The 19,393-nt window shown below is 47.9% G+C and overlaps 1 protein-coding gene across 1 annotated transcript in view; it reads right to left on the reverse strand.

Moving 5' to 3' along the window:
- The window catches only part of NUP160 (nucleoporin 160), a 64,297-nt gene extending 47,308 nt beyond the window's left edge, over positions 1-16,989 (reverse strand). The window contains exons 1-12 of the mRNA XM_059722412.1: positions 16,860-16,989; positions 16,669-16,777; positions 16,355-16,565; positions 15,364-15,586; positions 14,654-14,732; positions 12,918-13,032; positions 10,117-10,275; positions 8,381-8,458; positions 7,699-7,796; positions 5,606-5,690; positions 4,504-4,572; positions 3,073-3,156 (exon numbers count right to left, since the gene is read on the reverse strand). Coding sequence (XP_059578395.1) covers positions 3,073-3,156; positions 4,504-4,572; positions 5,606-5,690; positions 7,699-7,796; positions 8,381-8,458; positions 10,117-10,275; positions 12,918-13,032; positions 14,654-14,732; positions 15,364-15,586; positions 16,355-16,565; positions 16,669-16,777; positions 16,860-16,953 — 1,404 coding nt within the window. The 5' untranslated portion in view covers positions 16,954-16,989. The remainder of the gene's footprint in view (positions 1-3,072; positions 3,157-4,503; positions 4,573-5,605; positions 5,691-7,698; positions 7,797-8,380; positions 8,459-10,116; positions 10,276-12,917; positions 13,033-14,653; positions 14,733-15,363; positions 15,587-16,354; positions 16,566-16,668; positions 16,778-16,859) is intronic.
- Between the last annotated feature and the right edge of the window lie 2,404 nt (positions 16,990-19,393).

A 19,393-nucleotide genomic window follows, 5' to 3' on the forward strand; every position in this document is an offset into this window, starting at 1 on the left:
CAGCCCATGGGCCTTATTTTGCCCACCCCTAGGCTAAATGAATTCAAGTCAGCAGGGCCTGGTGAGCTTCATCCCAGGGTACTGAAGAAACCTTCAACAAAAATCTTGGGGCCCTTGGCAATAATATTTATGAAATTATGGAACACAGGTGAGGTACCAAAGGACCAGAAAAAGGTCAATATAATGTCCCTCTTTTAAAAAGGCATAAAGGAGGACCTAGGGAATTGCAGACCATTTAGCCTCACCTTGGATACCCAGGAAGTTACTGGAGCATATCCTAAGGAAATCCATTTGCAAGCATCTGGAAGGGGAAAGGCTGATCACAAGCAGCCAGCAACGATTTCCTGAAGACAAACTGTGGAAAAAACACTTGATCTCCTTCTTCAACGAGATTAAGTTGGGTGGATGAAGGGAATGCAGCAGATACAGACTAGAAATCAGGAGGCGCTACTTCACAGTCAAGGCGACTAGGAGCTGGAATCAACTTCCAAAAGAAGTGGTGCTGGCTCCTACCCTGGGGGTCTTTAAGAGGAGGCTAGATGAACACATTGCTGGGGTCATTTGACCCCAGTGTTCTTTCCTGTCATGGCAGCGGGTTGGACTTGATGATCTGTCAAGGTCCCTTCCGACCCTACAAACTATGAAATTATAGTGCAACTGGATACACCAAGGCTTTTGAGAAGTCCCACACAAACTTCTCATAAACAAATGGGGGACATGAAACAACTGGTTCAGTAGCCACAAGTAAAGGGTAATTATTAACAGGTCCATGTCAAAATAGCAGGCTTCAAGTGGACTTCCACAGAGATCCGTCTTGGGCCCAGTGCTGCTTAACATGTTATTAAATTAAAAATGTGGATGCTGGAATAGAGAGCTTCCTGAGGAAGTCTCCAGATGACAAAACTGGGAAGGACTGTAGACACTGGAGGACAGGAGCACAAGTCAAAAGGATAGATTGGGAAACTGGGATAGAGCTAACAGAATGGAGCTGAATGCTCAGAAATGCAAGATGAGAAGAATAATAAAAAACACAAGATGGGTAAGAACTGGTAGGATGGCAGCACTAGAAAGAAGAATCTAGGAGCCTTGGTGGATCACAGACTCAGTACAAGTCCACAGCACGACACTGCTGCACAAAAGGCAAATGCAGTTTTGCGCTGCATCAACAGAAGCATTAAGTGCAAGACATGGGAGGTGATAGTGCCTCTCTAGGTGAGGCTTAGCTAGTGCTAAATAAAGTCCTGTGTGTACTTTTGGGCTCCACATTTAAAGATATGGTGAAATTGGAGAGGGCCCAAAGGAAGGCAACAAAAATGATAAAAGGGCTTAGAAGGCAAATCATATGCTGAGAGGTTGAAAGAATCAGGCATGTTCAGCTTACAGAAAAGGTGCTTAAAGAGGGGACAAGATAGCAGTCTTCAGGTATCTGAAGGGCTACCATGAAGAAGAGGGAAAACAGCTTCTCTTTTGCTGCCAAGAGCAGGACATGGACAAGTGGCTTGAAACTGCAACAAAGTAGGATATCAAGACAAACTTCTTCACTATGAGAAGTGGAACAGATTGCCTAGGGAAGTTGTAGAATCTCTTCCACTGGAAGTTTACAACAGGATGTTAAATAAGCACTGGTCCAGGATCATCTACAAATAGCCATGCCTGGAGTGTTCTGTGGTCAGAAACTGACTTAAGAGACAACAAGAAGAGCAGGTGGATATTAGAGAGGGCATTGCTCAGCAACAGGAGAATGAAGTAGAGCTCTATAACTGGTTTAGTTATGAAAGGTTAAAGAAGCTGGGATAAGATTATGCAGGAGAACTCTGGCTGTCAATTTAGAGGATGTAACATCTGGTTATGTTTACCATCCCAAGATGCAGAATAAAATTGAGGGTGTTTGGTTTTTCCCATGCTTCTGGAATTTTCTGGTTCCCACATGGAGCTAGGAAGGATTTTTCCTCCCCTCCTGTTGCTATAGGTGTCTGGGGTTTTCACCCTCCTCATAAGTATTGGGTGCTAGCTACAGCCAAGGCTGGGGATTTTGACTAGGGTGTGTAAAAACCAAGGATCCCAATTAGAGATTTGCCCCTCTGCTCAGGGTCAAACTGATCACCACATTTGGGATCAGATGGATGGTACCAGGTCCCTCCGCAGGCCAGATCTGGTCAATGGGCATGATCTGGCTGTGGGGGGCTGCACAGCCTGACACCAACATATGCCAGGGGCAGGGTAGAGCAGTCCCAATCTGGACATGCAGGAGGGAAGCAACTCATCCTGGTCTGGGTGCATAAGGTGGGGCTGGGCAAGGCAGGGCAGCCCTGATCCAGATATGTGAGGTGGGGAAGCGTGGCCCTGATCCAGATGCAGGGAGGGAGGAAGGCGCCCCCCACCACCCTGCAAGCATCCCATTCACAGTTTGGATGCATAATGGGGAGGGTATCGAGCAACCCTGATCTGGGTGTGCAGGTGGCAGGAGGAATAGTACAGCCCAATCTGGACATGTGGGATGTGGGAATGGCCCTGATCCCACTGCACAGGCAATGGCCTAGATGAGGCTAGAGCCAGCCATGCAGAGCTACCACCACTCCCCACTGCTAAGTTTCTGATCCATGGTTTAACAATGTGAGCCAAATGTTATGGCTCCATAGGTCAGAGGTTAAGCACTCCTGGTATAAACCGTGGGGGCGGTTGCTTCCTCTGTAGCGGGGAGCATGGCCCTCTTCCCTCAGACTTCTTGAGTGCATTTTAACGGCTCTAGCCGCAGCAGGACACTGAATACCCTTGTTCCTCTACTTTTACTGTAACAGGTTAGGGTGTTTTTGGTGTCTTTGGGCAATATGCCTTGTAGTTGTACAATAGATTGATTGTGTAGTTTTACGAATCGGTTAGACAAGAATTTACATAGGATGGTTTGAATACGGATGAGCCTGCCTCGAAAAGATGGCTGGACTAGATGACCTCCAAAGGTCTTTCCCAGCCCTATGTTTCCATGGTTTGTGGATATAAATTTTTAATTCTATGCAAGGCATTAGAGCTGCTACAATATCAGACATTTGATAAAAAGCTTAACAGAAACCTCACCTCATTTTCCACAGCTAACGTAACCTCTTTTCTCAGTTCAACCCAGGAGAGATCCAAGATTCTCTCAGTTCCTCGAGAAAATATCTAGAAAAACAGATTACAGGACAGTTCTGTAATGGACAAACAGATCTGCATTTCAAATTTACAGCAGTGCACGAAGACACACAACATATTAGCAAGCTCCACCCCCAGTGGCAACGCGTAGGGGGTGCACATGCACCCTCTGATGGCCGCGCTCGCCACTTAGGCGATGGGCGGGGGGGAACGAGGGAACGCTGGTGCCCCCACCCTGCAAGCGCCGGCAGAGAGCTGCACCCGCTCCCAGAAGTAGACGCAGCCACTCCCGAAAGCGGCTGCAGCAATCGGCTGTCATGGGATCATCCGGGTACCCCTACCTGCCCAGCTACAGGATTGCCTGCAGGGGGGGCACGTACTCCCCGACTAAGGCGGCACCAGTCACCCATGCTCCCCATTCAGTTCAAAGGCAAACACAAATACCCAGAAAAAAGAAACACAAAGTAGAGTGATGTCTCGTTAACGACCAGATGTGAAATCATTGAAGGCAAGCTGCTGTATAAGAAGTTGCCAGCAAGCCACTAAAAACCAAAGTCACAGATTGTTCATTGGTGCCTGCACAGAGGCTTCCACAAGGTTTCCTCTAACTTCAACTCTTGCTTTTGTTCCCTGCTCCTTCCCACAGGTCTCTGAGAGACCATCCCCTGAATGGGAGAGCAAGACAGTGAAGTTATCAAACAAGAATAATAGTAAGGAAAATCTATAGTTTTTCATCAAAAAACTATAGATTTTGTCCACTGATCTCTGAAGTGTTCTCTGGAATTGATGGGATACATCTTCCAGAAGCTATCATGGTGCAGATAGAAAAATACCACCAAGCTGAGTTTAGGATCTCGTCTAATTTAGCCAAAGAATACCTGAGGAAGTCAAGGCCAGGGGCTAGCTTCTGCCCAAAGGGAGAAACTTGTTGACAAGTTTGGGAGCCCAGACTTGTCAACAAACAAGTCTGGGCTCCCAAAGTCTTTCTGTAATAACTCCAAGATTTAGCTGGGGATATCAGACATAACATAAGGGTAGCTAAGCACTAGAGAGGCTGTGGAACCTCACCCATCTGAAGATCTTAGGTGCAATGGACAAAAATAATATTCCAAGATGGTTTAGAAGGGACCTAGTCTTACTTTTTTTATATGACACTATGGTGTATTTGTGCTGGCCCCAGTCCACTAGTTTAAGTGAGAGCAATCATAAGTATAATGCCAATCATTAGTATATGCTGAGATCATATGGCACATGAATTGGTGGTGCACATGTTGGTTGACAGCTCCTTATATTCCAGGACTTTCAGCTGGCTGGTTTATGCACCTGGAGTGGCACAAAGTGGCTGGAAAAGAAGAATGGTGAAAATTCCTCACTAACCTGCAAAGCTTTAAGTACAGCAGCATTTGTGAACCGACCGGGCATGAAGAGATATTCCAAATATGTTTCCTAGAAGAAAACAAGACAGCAATTTCAAGAAACATTTACTCAAGAGCACAAAGAGGGCAATTTCTAATTAGTTTTTTATGCAAAGTTCCTAAATTCTAAAGCTCGTCTGCAATTATTATTATTTCCTTCAGATCTATGTCGTTTATGCCATCTCAAATCCAGCACAACACAGTGGGTTTATTCTCTCATAAAGGGGGATAACTAGACAAAGTACACAGAGATAGCTGTGGAGTTAATTCCTGTAAACTGTCAGCCTGAATGAAGAATGGAGATTTAAACAGCAATGTGAGCTCCTCAGTGATAGTCAAGCTTTTGGGTCTGCTTTAAACAGGACGCGGCTCCAATGACTCCCCTGGCCAGGCTGTTCAGGTCACATGCAATGAGGACCTGCATCTTAGGGGTGCCAAGTCTAACTTCTACTCTACTTCACAGTACATTAAAAGATCCCATTCCTTTGTCAGTCTCATTAAAATCCTCTCCTCCTAGCTCACTTGCTTAGGAGACAACCATAACTCACCATACAAACACTGCATACTGAGTTCCAACTCATTGTCAGCACAGAACTGAGAAGTTTAGCATTATAGGTTTGTGGGCCCCTCTCTTAAAGAACTCAACTAGATCCTCCTTCCTTTCCAAATCAGATTCAATATCTGTATCTGCTCCAGCCTCTCTCAATTTGCTTCTTTACAACTCCTGTCTTGGAAGCAGCCTTCCAACATCACTCCACCTGATTCACTTCACTCAGATACAATTTCCATCTTAAAAAAAAAAATTCTCCCTTGCTTATAGCTTCTCTTCCTCTTCACTCAGCACTTGGGCTGACAACCATTCGTCACATTCTATATTACCTGAATACATATTAAAACTCTTCTCTCACTTAATCCTGTGTTGCTTTAGGGTACAGTTTGTATAAAGGACAATAAACACATTAAAGTTATTCTGTGCAAACTGACCTGTCCCCAGTGGTCTTTCCATCTCTGTGCAGAGAGGAAGCCGCAGTACTTCTGGCTGCTATTTTAAAGCCTACACTCACCCTTGGGTCCTGGTCATCTCGAATGGTCACTTCTTCTTCAGGTAAGGGCTGCGTATAAACTTGGTTCCACTGGCCTGCAACATTTCTGGTTTGGGGGGGAAGAAATTCAGGCAGGCACGTAAACATAATCCTATGAAACAAGCAGCCTTCTAGAAGTTAGACTCAGTGGGGAATTCAGCCTTCACATTTTCACAAGTGAGAAAGGATTTTAATGTCCCATCTGCAGCAGATGACAGAATAGGGGTGAGCAATTATTTGGGCTCAAGGGCCACATGGAGTTTTGCTGAGCTGTCACAGGCCAGGTCAGCATCCCCCTCGACCCCCACAACAGCTCACCAAAACTCCCTATGTGGAATGGGGCCGGGGTGGGTAGAGTGAGTGATGTTCAGGAGCAGAATGGGCAGGTGAGGCCAGAAATCACCTAGCAGGGTCACAGGATAGTGACAGTGCAGGGCCAGGGCTAGGACAGAGCCATGATCCACTGCCTGCATGCCCCTGATGGGCACCGGTTCAAGGTCATACAGGGTATGGATTATGGCTCGGCCCCAGTCCTGTCCCCACCTCTGTGCCTGGCCATGCACCCTGCTGCCTGGCTCCCAGCCAGTCTCCATGGAGACCCCAGGATCACTGGGCACTGACAGCACAGGGCCAGGACACAGCCACAATACCCTCCCTGCACATCCCTGCCTGCAGAACTGGGCTTCTACCCTGGCCCTAAACTGTCACTATCTGCAATCCTGGGATCTCTATGGAGACCGGACAGGAGCCATGCAGGCAGAGCACGTGGCTGGGCAGATGAGATGGGGCTGCAGGCAGGCAAGTAGCTGCATCTGGGGCCAGGGCAATGCTGTGATCCGCTCCCTGAACGCCACTGCCTGTGAAATCCATGTGTGGAGGGATATGCAAGCAGTGGATTGCAGCTCTGCCCCAGGCCCAGCCCCACCCACCTGTTTCGCTCCTAGATGTTGCTCTCTGCCCATCCACAGACCCATCCCAGCTGCCAGGCAAGCAACCTGCCTGTGGGTCCCACCCCGAGCAGCAGGTGTAGGGTGGACAGGACAGGGTGTCCAGGCAACAGGGTCAGGTTCAGCAGCTGAAAGGAACCGCTGCCACAGGGGGTGGAAATGGGGGGAATGAAGTGTGGCCACCATGCTGCCCCAGCTCCACTGTGTGCCCAGGGGTGGCGGGACTACCACACGTGCCATGGTTGAGGCTGCCCCCTACTCCTGGGTCAGGTGGGAATCAAGGGACCTTCTGCAGACCAGACAAAAATCCCTTGGTGGACTGGATCTGGCCCACAGGCTTATGTTGTCCACCTCTGAGATAGAATAATTTTAATTAACGTGACTAAATGCTATCATTTTTTAATTTTTGTTTACTTGGCTATCTGGTTAGTTCAGAAATGCATCTTGCCACCTCTAGAATCTTAAAACAAGTGCAGCATTCTGTTATCTGGATGTACTCTCCTCCATTTGTATTGAGATCTTCATTCACGAGTGAATGCAGGTGGGTGCTTTTTGAAATGTCACCCAATCAAAATGATAGATTTGTTTGTCTAAAGGGAAGCAGACCACTAGTAATACATTTTAGCCAGGCCTTTAAGTCAGTCCAGGAGGCCTAGAAATACAAAATGTGTTCATTATCCGCATAAAGCTGGACAGGCAAAAACTTTTAATTACTGGTTAAGTTATTTATCCAAAATGAACGCATTATCATTTTGTAAATATTTAGGAGCAGGCAGTGGAAAAAATAAGCTATTCAAGGCAGATTTAACTATGCCAATCTCCATTTAAATTCTTCTTTTTGTGTACATGCTATTGCAGCTTTAGTTACCACAAAACAGAATTAAAAATCTAAAATTCCCAAATGTTACAAGACAAGGAGTGATCAGATGGCATGCACCCTAACACAGCCAGGAAATCTGGTAACAAATTAACTACTCTGGAACAATCAAGGGCATGTAGAGGTAACTAATATGAAAATGAACAAATTAAAAAATAATTTTTGGCAGAAAGTTGGAGAAGAACAATCCTCCCAATTACAGTCCCACCTGATTACATCACTACCAGTCTTCATAAGACAGAGAAACTCACTGCTCAAAATTAATGTATTTCACAATGGTCTGATTCTCTTCATCATGCCACAAGGCCCAGATGTCAGCCGATGTTAGGGTAAAATCAACCAGCGTCTCCTAGGGGAAAAAAACCATAAACACCACAGAAACTTGATTACATGCCAAAAAAACAACAGCACAGCTATGGGCTTAAGTGTATAAGCCAGAGAAACACTTGATAGTGTTATATGGTCAGCAGGAGAGCAAACTGCTAGCAAAATTATGTGCTGCGACACTTCAGATTCCTCTGCAGTGGCTGAGCTGTCTACAGGGAGAATTACTGTCTCTGCTAAGTGAAACCAGGCTTCCGTTGCTATCTAGCGGCCAGCATGAGGTACACAGACACGCTTGTGCTTTCTGTTGGCTGTAACAATCCCTTCAGCAGCTGATCTCCCCAGAGCGCACTGTGCATTCTGCCAGTGCAACCGCTGAGTGAAGTCATTCACAGCTATCTTAAGTGTATGAACATATTCACACTCTGGTAGCACAGCAGCTGCCACCTGTCACCAGAACTTCTGCAACAGAGGCAGATAAGCATAGACAAAGTCTTAGTATACCTCCTGAGTCCAGGCCCCATTTAGAGACCTATACTCTTTTTGCCTGAATGAGACACTTTCTACTATTAAGTCTGTGCCTCCAAAGAGAGGCTGGTAGAAACTCACCTGTGAGGCAAATAGTGATGATATGTGGTCAAGACTATAGCGGTTGCTCTCCGTGCTCACCAACTGGAAGACACAGAACTGCAGACACACGGACAAGTCATATCTTGATAAAAACTCACTCTAACTAAAATAAAAAGGCTATCAAGTAGAGCAGGAATAAACTATTATACCCAGGTTCTCATGTCATATGCATCCCCCCTGATGCTAAGATACTTTGTTTTTTAATCTTAGGAGTGAAGACACTATACAAGTACCAACTAGTACACATGCAATGCATACCATATTAAAAAACAACTGCTTCACACAACCTCGGCCACAGAGGCTGCATGGTCACAGACATCTGCACTGCTCCATTCTGAAATCACAGGCACTCCAGGTAACCAAAGGGACACAATTTACACAATTCTTAACTAGGTGTGACTTATGCAAAGGCTGCAGAAACTGTTCATTTCCTCTGAGCTAGTGTACAGCACTGAGCATAGGGGGATCTGGGACCAAAAGCGGGGCCCTTCAGCAATACCACAATACATTAAATGAGGCAGAACAATGCACTCAGCCTGGGAACCGTCAATGGTGAGGTAACACAGGTAATCAGGGGAGGGGGTGAAAGCAGCATGAGACCTGAGAGTGCCTTCTTCACATTGGGCCAAAGTCTGTATTCAGCTTTGAGTACTCCAAGAACAGTGGCAACAGAAATAAGTTCACTTCATGTAAATGTATTTAAAATGATTAATATAATTAAAGTTTCACAGAGCAGGGGTTTGCAACTTTTTACTAAGGGTCAGCTGTCCCTTATGATCCAGCAGTCACCACAGGCAGCCAATCCCCATCTAGTGCTCCAGATGACACTGTTCCTTACAGGATGGCTACTCTCCTATCCTCCACTGCAACCATTACCCACCTCTGGATTCTTCTTATGGGCTGTAGGTTACCAATCTCTGCTTAAAGTGGACAGATAACACTGCCTACTTATTTCTATTTTTGTAAGGTGTTTGAGAATCTGTGCTGCACACCCTCTACACTTCATTCCCCATTCACTGAGTAAGGCTGGGGAGCTATAAAAGAACATGTGAACACACAAAAAAAATACCAAACTGAATGCAGCAGAAGGTCCAGAATTAAGGGGGGGGGGGGGGGCAGCCAGCAGCAGCAGCACTTTTACCCTTAAGGCTGGTTTTACAGCCCTAATGATTTCCCACTGTATTTGTTAAGAATCTCAGGTTTCTTTCTTTTCTTTTTTTTTTTTTTTAAATCAGAAAGGACTTTCATTAATTTCCTAGGAGCCACCAAAATGTGAAACCGATGCACAGAACACTGGCATTTTATAAGCATGGACATCTGCAGCAAAGCTTGGCTCCAAACACTTAAGTCTACACTAAAATGCAGTGAATGAAGTACTGCTTGCTTCTTAGCTTAACAACAAATGCACAATGTAGCCCGATTTTGAAAGCTGGAAACTGGCTCGCAACGATTACCCACTAAAACTTCCCTCTTGATGAACATGTGAAGTGATTTTAAACCCTTCATCATATTGACAAAAAAGTGTTTTTCCAAAGACTGTCTCCACATCAGAGCCCAGATTTCTATGACCAACTCACTTCAGACACTAGAAAAGGCCTTCAAGAATTTGTTAAAAGCATGAAGTACATACTCCCTAATTCTACACAGGCCATCACTGCTCTTTTTCCTTAAATCCTCAAACACTGTAAGTAAGGAAGTCTCAGGTTATTCTATACCTGTCCTCGCTTTGGCGCGTGCATGTACACGCCGAGATAAAGCCCAAGTGACTGGGAGAAGGCCAGCCGTAGCCGGTGTCCAGTTCCAGCAGCAAGCCTCACATCCTTATTGACAGGCATGAACTCCAGAAGATCTGCTACCATAAGGCACGTTTGCTCCTGCCCAAAACAAGATATCAAATGAGAAGCATAAAGCAAGTTAGGGTTGGAGCGTTGACTTTTTCTTAAGGGACAGGAGAAGGTAAACAGCAAACAATGTCACAGAACACCTTGCCAACAACTATAGTGCAGATTCCCCACTCCACCCTGCTTGTCTTCCTTTTCATTGTTTTCCTTTGTGGGCCCCATTTTTGCTCCCCTTGTTATTCCCTCCCCTGCTCAGCATTAAGTTGCATCTTGCGCAGAGTAGGAATCACCACTGATGCAACAGACAAATACTCCATCAGCCAAGCTGCCCATTAGAAATACACACACAATAATTAAGTGATTTCTCAAGCATGGACCCACTGCATGAACTGTTTCTAGGGGTTGCTGTCAAGGGACTGTGAGCAAGGCAGGAAGGGAAGATAGATTTCAAGAAGCTTTCCACTGCTGAACCTCCAGCAGCTTGTTTGCAGTGGGGAACCACAGTGGATCTAATACTGTGTAGCTTTCCTAACCCCACCCCATCCCTAGTGTGAATGTTTTTTTCTAGAGGTGAACTGATAAAGATTTTCTTGCCCAATACCAATAGCCAATTATTAAACCAGCCATATTGGCTGATACCGATCCAATAACCAATTTACAGGAAGGCAGCCAGGCAGTGTGAAGAACAGCTCCCTCCAGGTAAGTCTGTGGAGGGGAAGGGGTGAAAGCAGATCAAGGCCCCCATGGTGAGGGATGGAGTGAGGCAGGGGCTGGGGGCACTGCTGTCAGGGCAGTGAATGGGACCCAGAACCAGGGTGGGGAGCAGGACAGAGCCATGGACAGCTCATCCAGTGCATCAACGTCCCAGCACTTAAAAATGGTGGTGGGGGCACTTGAACTAAAGCCTGGTGAATGAGCTTTAGTTCAAGCACCGCCATTGCCATTTTTAAGCATGGGGTTTGCTTTTACCTGGAGCTCAGCTGGGTGAGGCAAGGACAGATGTAGGCTGCTCACTGTGGGCTCGGGGCTCTCCGCCCCGCTGCCTTTGCTTTGGAGGCCCCACGCTGGCCGTGTACCTTCTGCCCTCCCAGCAGCAGGAGACAACTCGCTGCCCCCACTGCTGCTGGGCAGGCAGGGATGTACAGCCGGCGCAGGGCCTCTGGGGCATAGGCAACAGAGCGGAGAGCCCCGAGCCCACAATGAGCAGCCCATATCTGCCCCATGCACAAATCTGGGTGGACATATGCTCCCCCATGGCTCCCCCAGGGGGTGCACACAGTGGTGGGGAGCCACCCCCCCCCACGCCCTCGGACAAGCCGCCCACAGCTCCATCCCACTCCGCACCCTTGCCCTGGGTCCCACTCGCCACCTTGGCTGGGCAACAACCCCAGTCCCATTCCCTCCCTCACTGTGGGTGCCTCATTCTGCACCCCCATGCACCTTCTCTCCCCCACACCCCTTGCCCTCCACAGACTTACCTGCAGGGTGCTGCTCTCCACACTGCCCAGCTGCATTCCTGGCCACATGCATGGTGCAGTTGTTGTGCATGCATGTGGTGTCCAGAGGCCCCAGTCAGAAGGCATATTTATCAGTGAACATTATTGGCTACACCGGCCAAAGAAAGCTGATAATGTTAATTTTCCTTTTATCGGTGCCAATCCAATATGCAACCAATATATTGGTGCACCTCTACTTTTTTTCCATCTAGACTCCCCTTCTCCAAGGGAATACGGTTTCACCCCAAGTTGGGAATGCCTGCCTCAAATAGTTATTACATCTTTGATGCTCCTTGAACGCAACTGAGAGAAGCAAAGTTTTTTGCATGGGTTTCATTTGCTTTCTTCTGGAAAACCATGCATTGTACCACAAGCGTGCACAGATCTGTTCTCAGTGGCATATTGAAGAAAGTGATTGAAGTGACAAGTAGGGCTAGTACAAGTATCTGAAATATTCTTCAAGCAGTTCATTCAGTCTTCCTCAGTCTTCTCCATTTCCTCTTATTCAAAACACATGGTTTAGAAAGACCAGGAAAAAAAGCATGTGCAATAAAACACTATTCTCCTCTATCACTCAGCTGGAATACGGTATTCAGAGCAAACTGATGCAGACCACGAGCTTTCTAAGTGCAAGTCTTCTTGTCAAGAAGTCAACAAATTACATTATCCACCCTTGTTAGTCACCATCAGGGTTGAAAGGCTGAGGTACTTTCTTTACCCCTTGATGAGCTCCTGTGCACCTCAGAAAAGCAATGCATAAAACTCTCCAAACCAAATGCCATACACTTTTATTTCAGAGGCAAGGATTTCTTAGGGTAGTATTTTTTATTGGACCACCTATGTGGTTGTGATAGACAAACTGACATGTTCCCTCAGGAAATTCTATGAAGAACAAGGCATTCTTCATAGGATAGTTTTAAGTCATGAAGTTTCCAAGGGAAATTAAGTCTTGACACTGAACATTTTTTGAAAAACTAATCAATGCTGGTAGGGTTGATACACTAACAACTGGTAGAGTTGATACACTACCAGTCCAGTTCAGCTGTCTGAGAATTAATCTTCCATCAATCATCTAATCTTTGTATCTCATATTTATAACTCAAACCCTGGCCTAGAGCATCATCCAGATGAAGCGTTACCAGTCATTAATCATATTAGAACTTGAACATGTTTATGTACCTTATAAGACCACATCCTCAGCTTATGATCCTGGCAAAGAGCGAAGAGAAAGGCATCATGTTCAAGGCAGTGAACAGACAGGCTGATGGGAAGGTCCGAAGGGCCACAGCCACCTCTAAAAAAAAAAACAAAAAACCAACAAAAAACACACTGATTAAAATAACTTAGTAAGCCATCTCTGAAATAGCTATACTAGTTTAAATTCACCCCTTTGGTTACACAACAAAAACTTCCCTGCATGGACAAGGCTTTAGAGCAGTGATTGATAACCTTTTAAGACTGACTGGCCAAATGAGCACAGACTGCTCTGAAGGTGGGTTGCCACTCCTCTTACCAACACCATGCTTCCAACTTGGCTGCCACTTCCAACTCAGTCACTTCTATTGACTTAGCACTACACTCTTGACCCAGCCATGGAATCATCGTCACTGCCCCCCACCAAAGAAATGCTGTCACCAACTCAGCTTCATGGGCAGGATAGCATTACTTAGCAGGTTGGATCCAGCCTCAGAGCCATATATTGTCAACCCTGCCTCAGTGCAATTTCCAAGCAAACAAACCAACATTAACAGTCCTGGCTGACTACACACCGACAGATAGGTCAAACATTCCTATAAGTACCAGAGGTACAGCGATACATCAGTTCAATATCAGATCAGCACCAATATAAAGAAAAATTGGCTGCATCGGAAATTGGCCCAACACAGCCAATAATCTGGCCAATAATTTTTGCCCTGGGTCCCATTCACCACCCTGGCTGGGCAGCAACCCCAGTCCCATTCCCTCCCTCACTGTGGGTGCCTCATTCTGCACCCCCATGCCCCTTCCCCTCCACAGACTTACCTGCAGAGTGCTGCACAGCACGCAGGCAGCAAGGAGCACAGCCCAGCAGCTTGAAGAGCTGCGTGCAGCTGGTAAGTCTGTTGTGGTGGAAGGGGAGGGGGAAGGGAAGGGAACCACGGCTCATCTGGGGGGCGCATACCCCCCGGATCCATGTGGGGCGGGCAGGCTGCAGCTGCCAGCTGGAGCCAAGGCTGCGACAGGCTCCTCTCAGCAGGGGCTGGGCTCAGGACAGGCAGCCACAGTGCTGAGAGGGGCCTATGGGGGGCAGAAGCCACCCCAAATTTCACCACAACTCCCTCAACCACCCCTCCGAGTGCTGCCACCACCCACCCAGTGTAGCCCCGGCTCAACCCCCTCCACCCACATGCTGGAAAGAGCTGGGGCTGCAACAGGTAGGCAGCAGCGGCACTGACAGGGAGGGCTATGACAAAATTGGGGGGGGGGGGGGGGGGGAGGGGGGTGTTGCTGTAGCCCCTCCCGTAGCCTCCTCCCAGCACAGGCCAGAACAACCTGCACGGGGGAGAGGTAGCTGAACCTGTGCCACTGCCATTTCTCCCAGTCTCCCGCTGCTCTGTTGTGGCACAGGTGCAGCTTCCAGCTGGTGGGGAGCAGCCACCAGTTCTCCCCACCTGCCGTCACCTCCCAGATGCAGTGCAGCTAAACCACTTACATATTAATCAAAACCACAAACATATAGATCCAGAGGTAGTGCTGTAAAATTAACTATATATATTCACTCCTAGGTGCAGTCATGTACTGTGATCTGTGTAACCAAAAACAAGCACTATATAATTGCATTATCACCTTCCCTGCACTTGTCTATCTCTGAAGCCATCTTAAGACTCCCTGCAAAAAGTGGAAGCCCCACTTATTTGGCACCAGACAACACTAACCTGATAGCAGTTGGCATCCAGCCTGTCAGCAAACGCTGCATCACTGAGCTCTGCTTCAGCTCCACAACAGAAACCATTCCTAGAAAAACAGAAGTGTTAAGCTCTGCGTATAGGGGATGTGTGCTGTTGATGCAATAGTTCACTGTCACTAATACAAGATGCAACTTGCCTCATTTAGCATTCATTTTTGTTACAGTTACTAAAAAGAGAGTCAATGGCAGCTGAAATCGAAAACCAAAATAGGAAGTGTCATGGAAGATGAAGAGATCAGCCTGGCCCTTTTCAGAGGGGAAGGGGAAAAGCTCAGGCTGGCCCTTTTCAGAGAAAAAGGGGAAAAGATCTTCCTCAGGACTCTCTGCTATCAGGCCTAGACTGCTATCTGCTCCCAAGGTGAGAAGGGGCATCCAAATGTCCTACTTGGAACTATTTACAAGTATTATTTACATTAAAGCCTGCCCACACTGAGCCCCCTCAAAGTGCTCCCCCATTGGAACTGCAGGCTAGAACTTAGCCACCTTGCTTCTTATATCATAGACAGGCACTGTCATGACTGGGATATGCTGGCTACATTGTGTTATAAAGAGCAACTGACGATGGCCCTTACATTTGGCTACAGGCTGCTTTCCATGGATTAGAGACTTTTCTTCCATGACACATTCTACACAAATACAAAGTGGCAGGACAGGACATGCTCTGCTCTAAGTTCTTACCATGCACATCATGAGGTGGCAATCTAAGGATAAAAATTCCTCCTGAAGCAGAGGGCAGAGCAAAGAGAGCCTCCCCATCACTGCTAAGCCAAGCAGCTGAGGCTGTGGAATTAGATGCCAGTCCAGGGATGTTGGGGATCATGTGGTAGCTTGACAGGTCTCTAAAGTTAACCTTCCCAATATCTGTAAATACAGACTGCATCTGGCTCTCTGTGATCAGCTCCTGTTAAATAAAATAAAAACAAAGACTCCAGACTGCAAAAGCACAAAGAGCGGTTAGAAAAATGTAAAACTGGATTTGTCCGTGGAATGACAAATACCTTTAAAAAACTACTAGCTCCTGCTTTGTGAAATTAGTTCTTTCCAATGAAAATCAGCTAAATTCAAACCTGTGTCTCTCTACCTTATTTAACCAGCAAAGCTAGGCTATTTAAGGGTGAGTTTCAAAGGGTAGGTAGAACTGAGAGCTGCCAAAACACAGGAACTTAGATCCTACTCTCTCTCTCCCTCCCTCCCTCCCGTACCTGCTAACATCCCAGTGGCAGTGTCCACACCTGCACCAGTGTTTCGCTCAATACCTGCTTCAAGTCTAAACAGCTCATTCTTAGCAAGTGCCATGAGTTAAATTTCTATGAAACAGCCTGGAGCTAAGGTGGTGGTCTGCTGGCCTGATCCTGCAAATGTAGAGACGGAACAAGTGACCCAAAGGGAGTGGAGATCGCAACACCTCAGGAAGGATACTGAGAAAAAACATTAACCTAATGACTTTTCCCACAGGAAATTTGCACCAAGCCACACCTTCCTGCCCATGCAAACAAGAGCGCTTCCTACTTTGTAAGCCAAGCGATACATCTAGCTGTGACCACCCCACAGGAGACAGTTTCCTGTCATGCCTGTCTAGGTCCCTTGCCCCTACTCTGGGCAGCTGAACTTGGGCAGCCCAATTCTCATCACCGGGGCTGGTGAAGGAAAAAGCTGAGAGGCAACTTACACTCCTGTACATGCGGGCAGGGTGGGGCAACACCAGCCTGTGCACGGTCTGGTTGGTGACGATCAGGAGGACGAGGTGGTTCTGCACCTCGCAGAGGTGGACCCCTCCAGGCAGCAGGAGGCAGTTCTGGATCCGGAGCCGCACGGCATTGTTCAGCAGGTTCACATCCAGGGACTCCTCCACCAGCTCCACCGTGTCCCCAGCCGTGCTCCTGCAGGGGCAGCGCAGCCTGTTCACACCCGGCGACCAGGTCCCCCCAGCCCCCGCGCGGCCTCTGCCCAGGGCAGCGGACCCCCGCCCCGCCCCGCCCTCACCAGTGGATGAAGCGGTTCCTGGTGGCCGAAACCAGCTGCGCGCTCTCCCGGTAGCAGAAGCCGCCGGCGCTGTCCCCGAGCCGCGCCGCGCCCGGGCTGGTGCTGGCACCTGTGGGGAGCCGGAGGGGGCCGGGATTAGCGGGGAGCCGGAGCGGGGCCGGGCGCGGGGGCGCGGGGCCCGCGGGCGGTACCTGGCGGGCTGAACACGACCTCCCGCGCCCGGCGCTGCGGGCCCCGCGCGGCAGCGCTCAGCTCCATGAAGCTCCGCTCCGGCAGCGCCGCCATCTTCCCTTCGCGCGCTTCGCCGCCGCGCGGCACCACGGGTCCGGCCCGGCCGCGGGGGCTCACGGGACGGGGGCGGATCCCGCTGCCGCGTCATCAGCGGGAGGCCCCGCCGCGCCCGGGCAGTATGGCGTCCTAGGGGCAGGACGAGGCGAGTTCCTCGTTTCCCGTCTCCGCTGGTTGTGGCGCGGGGCCAGGACGGGTGTCTGCTCCACCCCCGCCGACTTGTCTGAAGGTTTTAAGGGGGGGTTTGCGCTCTTCTCAGAGGCCCCGGGGGCATGTTGACTGAGGTGGGCCCTGCTACGGGGTCTTGTTCGTCTGTTCCTGGTCCGATTGGTGTGGCCTGGGCGGGGGTTGCTTTCCTCTAGTTGTTTTTAAATTATTATTAATGTATTTATTTTTATTAGATTTGCATCCGAGGCCAAATTAGCCCAAACCAATTCCAAATCGAGGAGTCCAGCACCTTAAGTGGCCCTGCTACCGGCAGGGGTGTAGGTTGTAGCCATGTTGGTGTAAGGACGCGGGCAGACAAGGTTCTTGGGGTGAATCTGTCTTTTATTAGACCAACTTAAATAGTTGGGAGTTTTATTTTAGCAAGCTTTTGGGTTTAAAAACCCTTTGTCAGGCTGAGGAAGTTTCAGCAGTGGGCATGTGCTCTTCCTGCCTGGAATGAACAGTAAAGAAGCCAGGCTGGGCTGGTCTTCGTGCAAGACAGGCAGTCAGTGAATACATCTACTGGCAAACATCCTCCACCCCATCTGCCTGGGCTTCACATGTTTCCAAAACCTTTGGCGGGCATCCTACTTGCAGGCTTGGGGTTTGGATGCCCCTGAGTTTTGCTCGCCCTCAGCCATAAAGCCCTCAGAGCAAGCTTCCTCTGTTGTGAAACTCTTAAGCAAATATTAACAACCTTTTGCAAGAGCAGGATGTTGACTGCTGTGCCCCCGCCCCTCCCCCCAGCATTACCTGTGCAGGTTAGGGTGTTCAATCCGCTCTGTGTCACTGTTGACCGAGTGGTTTTACTAAGAGGTTACGTTATGGATTTGTACAGGATGGTTTAGATAGGAATGATCCTGCCTGAGGCAAGGGGTTGGGCTACATCAGCGTTTCTCAACCTGTGGGTGTGTCATCATGACCCAGAAGTGGGTCACAAGAATATATGAAACAGTCATGAGCAAACTTTAAAAATGGATTCTCCATTTTCCTGTGGGCGACCATGGCTTTTCCCATGCAGGCTGGCACAGTTCCAGCCTTTGAGGGCCTGCTTGCGGCCCCTTTCGCGGTAGTCAGGCCCGGGGGGCTGTCAGTCAACACCAGGCCGCTTAGAAATCAAGCTTTGGGTCAGGTAGGGCCCTGCACAGCCTTCTTCTGGAGAGTACCCTAATGGTGGAGTTGTGTTTTTTGGAGTGACCCAAGATGGATTTTACCCTGTAATGCCAAACAAACTTGGCCCCTTATTCAGCACAATGTTCTTGATATGTGATATTATATTACAGTCCTTTAGCCAATATACATAGTTAATGAAATACAGAGCTCTGCCATGATTTTTTTATTGCTAACAAATTTATAATCACGGGAAGAGAAACTCTGACATTGGAATGGGGAATGACAAACTGGAAACTAGAAATAATGTACCAACTTCACCCTCATAAAAGCCCTTGGGCAGGTTCTTGGCTGCATAAACCAGCATGGCTACAGGGTCTTTGGCTTTGTAGCTGCAGATAGCTAAACATTGTAACTTTTCTTGGATCAAATCTGCAGTATGGGGCCACTGTCAATCATCAAGTTATATTTTTCAACACAGAAGCATTTGAGAAAGATTACAGTCCAGACACCATGCTGTAGCTAAATGGGTACATCATTTCTTTCTTTGCCTGGGGTCGTGAAGCATGCACTTATCATGGAAAGTGCTTCACTACTTGGTGGTGGCAAATAATGGAAAATGCTGAAAGGAAGAGGGGTTTTTTTTCCTTGCTACCTGACAATCAAAATTAAATCCCAGCTTCCACTGCAACAGATCGCATGTCATAGGCCCAGAATACAAATAAAGCAGGGACAAAATGTGCTTCCAACTCTAGCTGCATCAGAAGGATTTTTAATGTTCCTGTTACTATTTAAGGGCAGGGCAGTTGGGGGTTATAGCAGACAAGCATGACATGAATTTTCCAATGAGTTACTGAACTTAGGAAAGTCACAGAGCAGTGACTGAAAGCTGCAGTAGTAGTTTGCTAAGTAAATTCCTCCAGCAACATGACAATGTCCGGAAAAAACCCTACCAGTGCATGATTTTAAAGCAGAGGCATAAGCCATGATTCAAGAAAGCATAAAGCATGTATTTAACTGTAGCCCGGAGTAGAAGCTGCTTTCCTTATAATCTAGTACAGCGGTTCTGAACCGGGGGTATGTGAGATAACATCGCCTAGAATTAAAATGTTGGTTGATA

Source organism: Alligator mississippiensis, chromosome 2 (assembly GCF_030867095.1).
Source record: "Alligator mississippiensis isolate rAllMis1 chromosome 2, rAllMis1, whole genome shotgun sequence".
In the NCBI taxonomy this organism is placed as follows: Eukaryota; Metazoa; Chordata; order Crocodylia; family Alligatoridae; genus Alligator; species Alligator mississippiensis.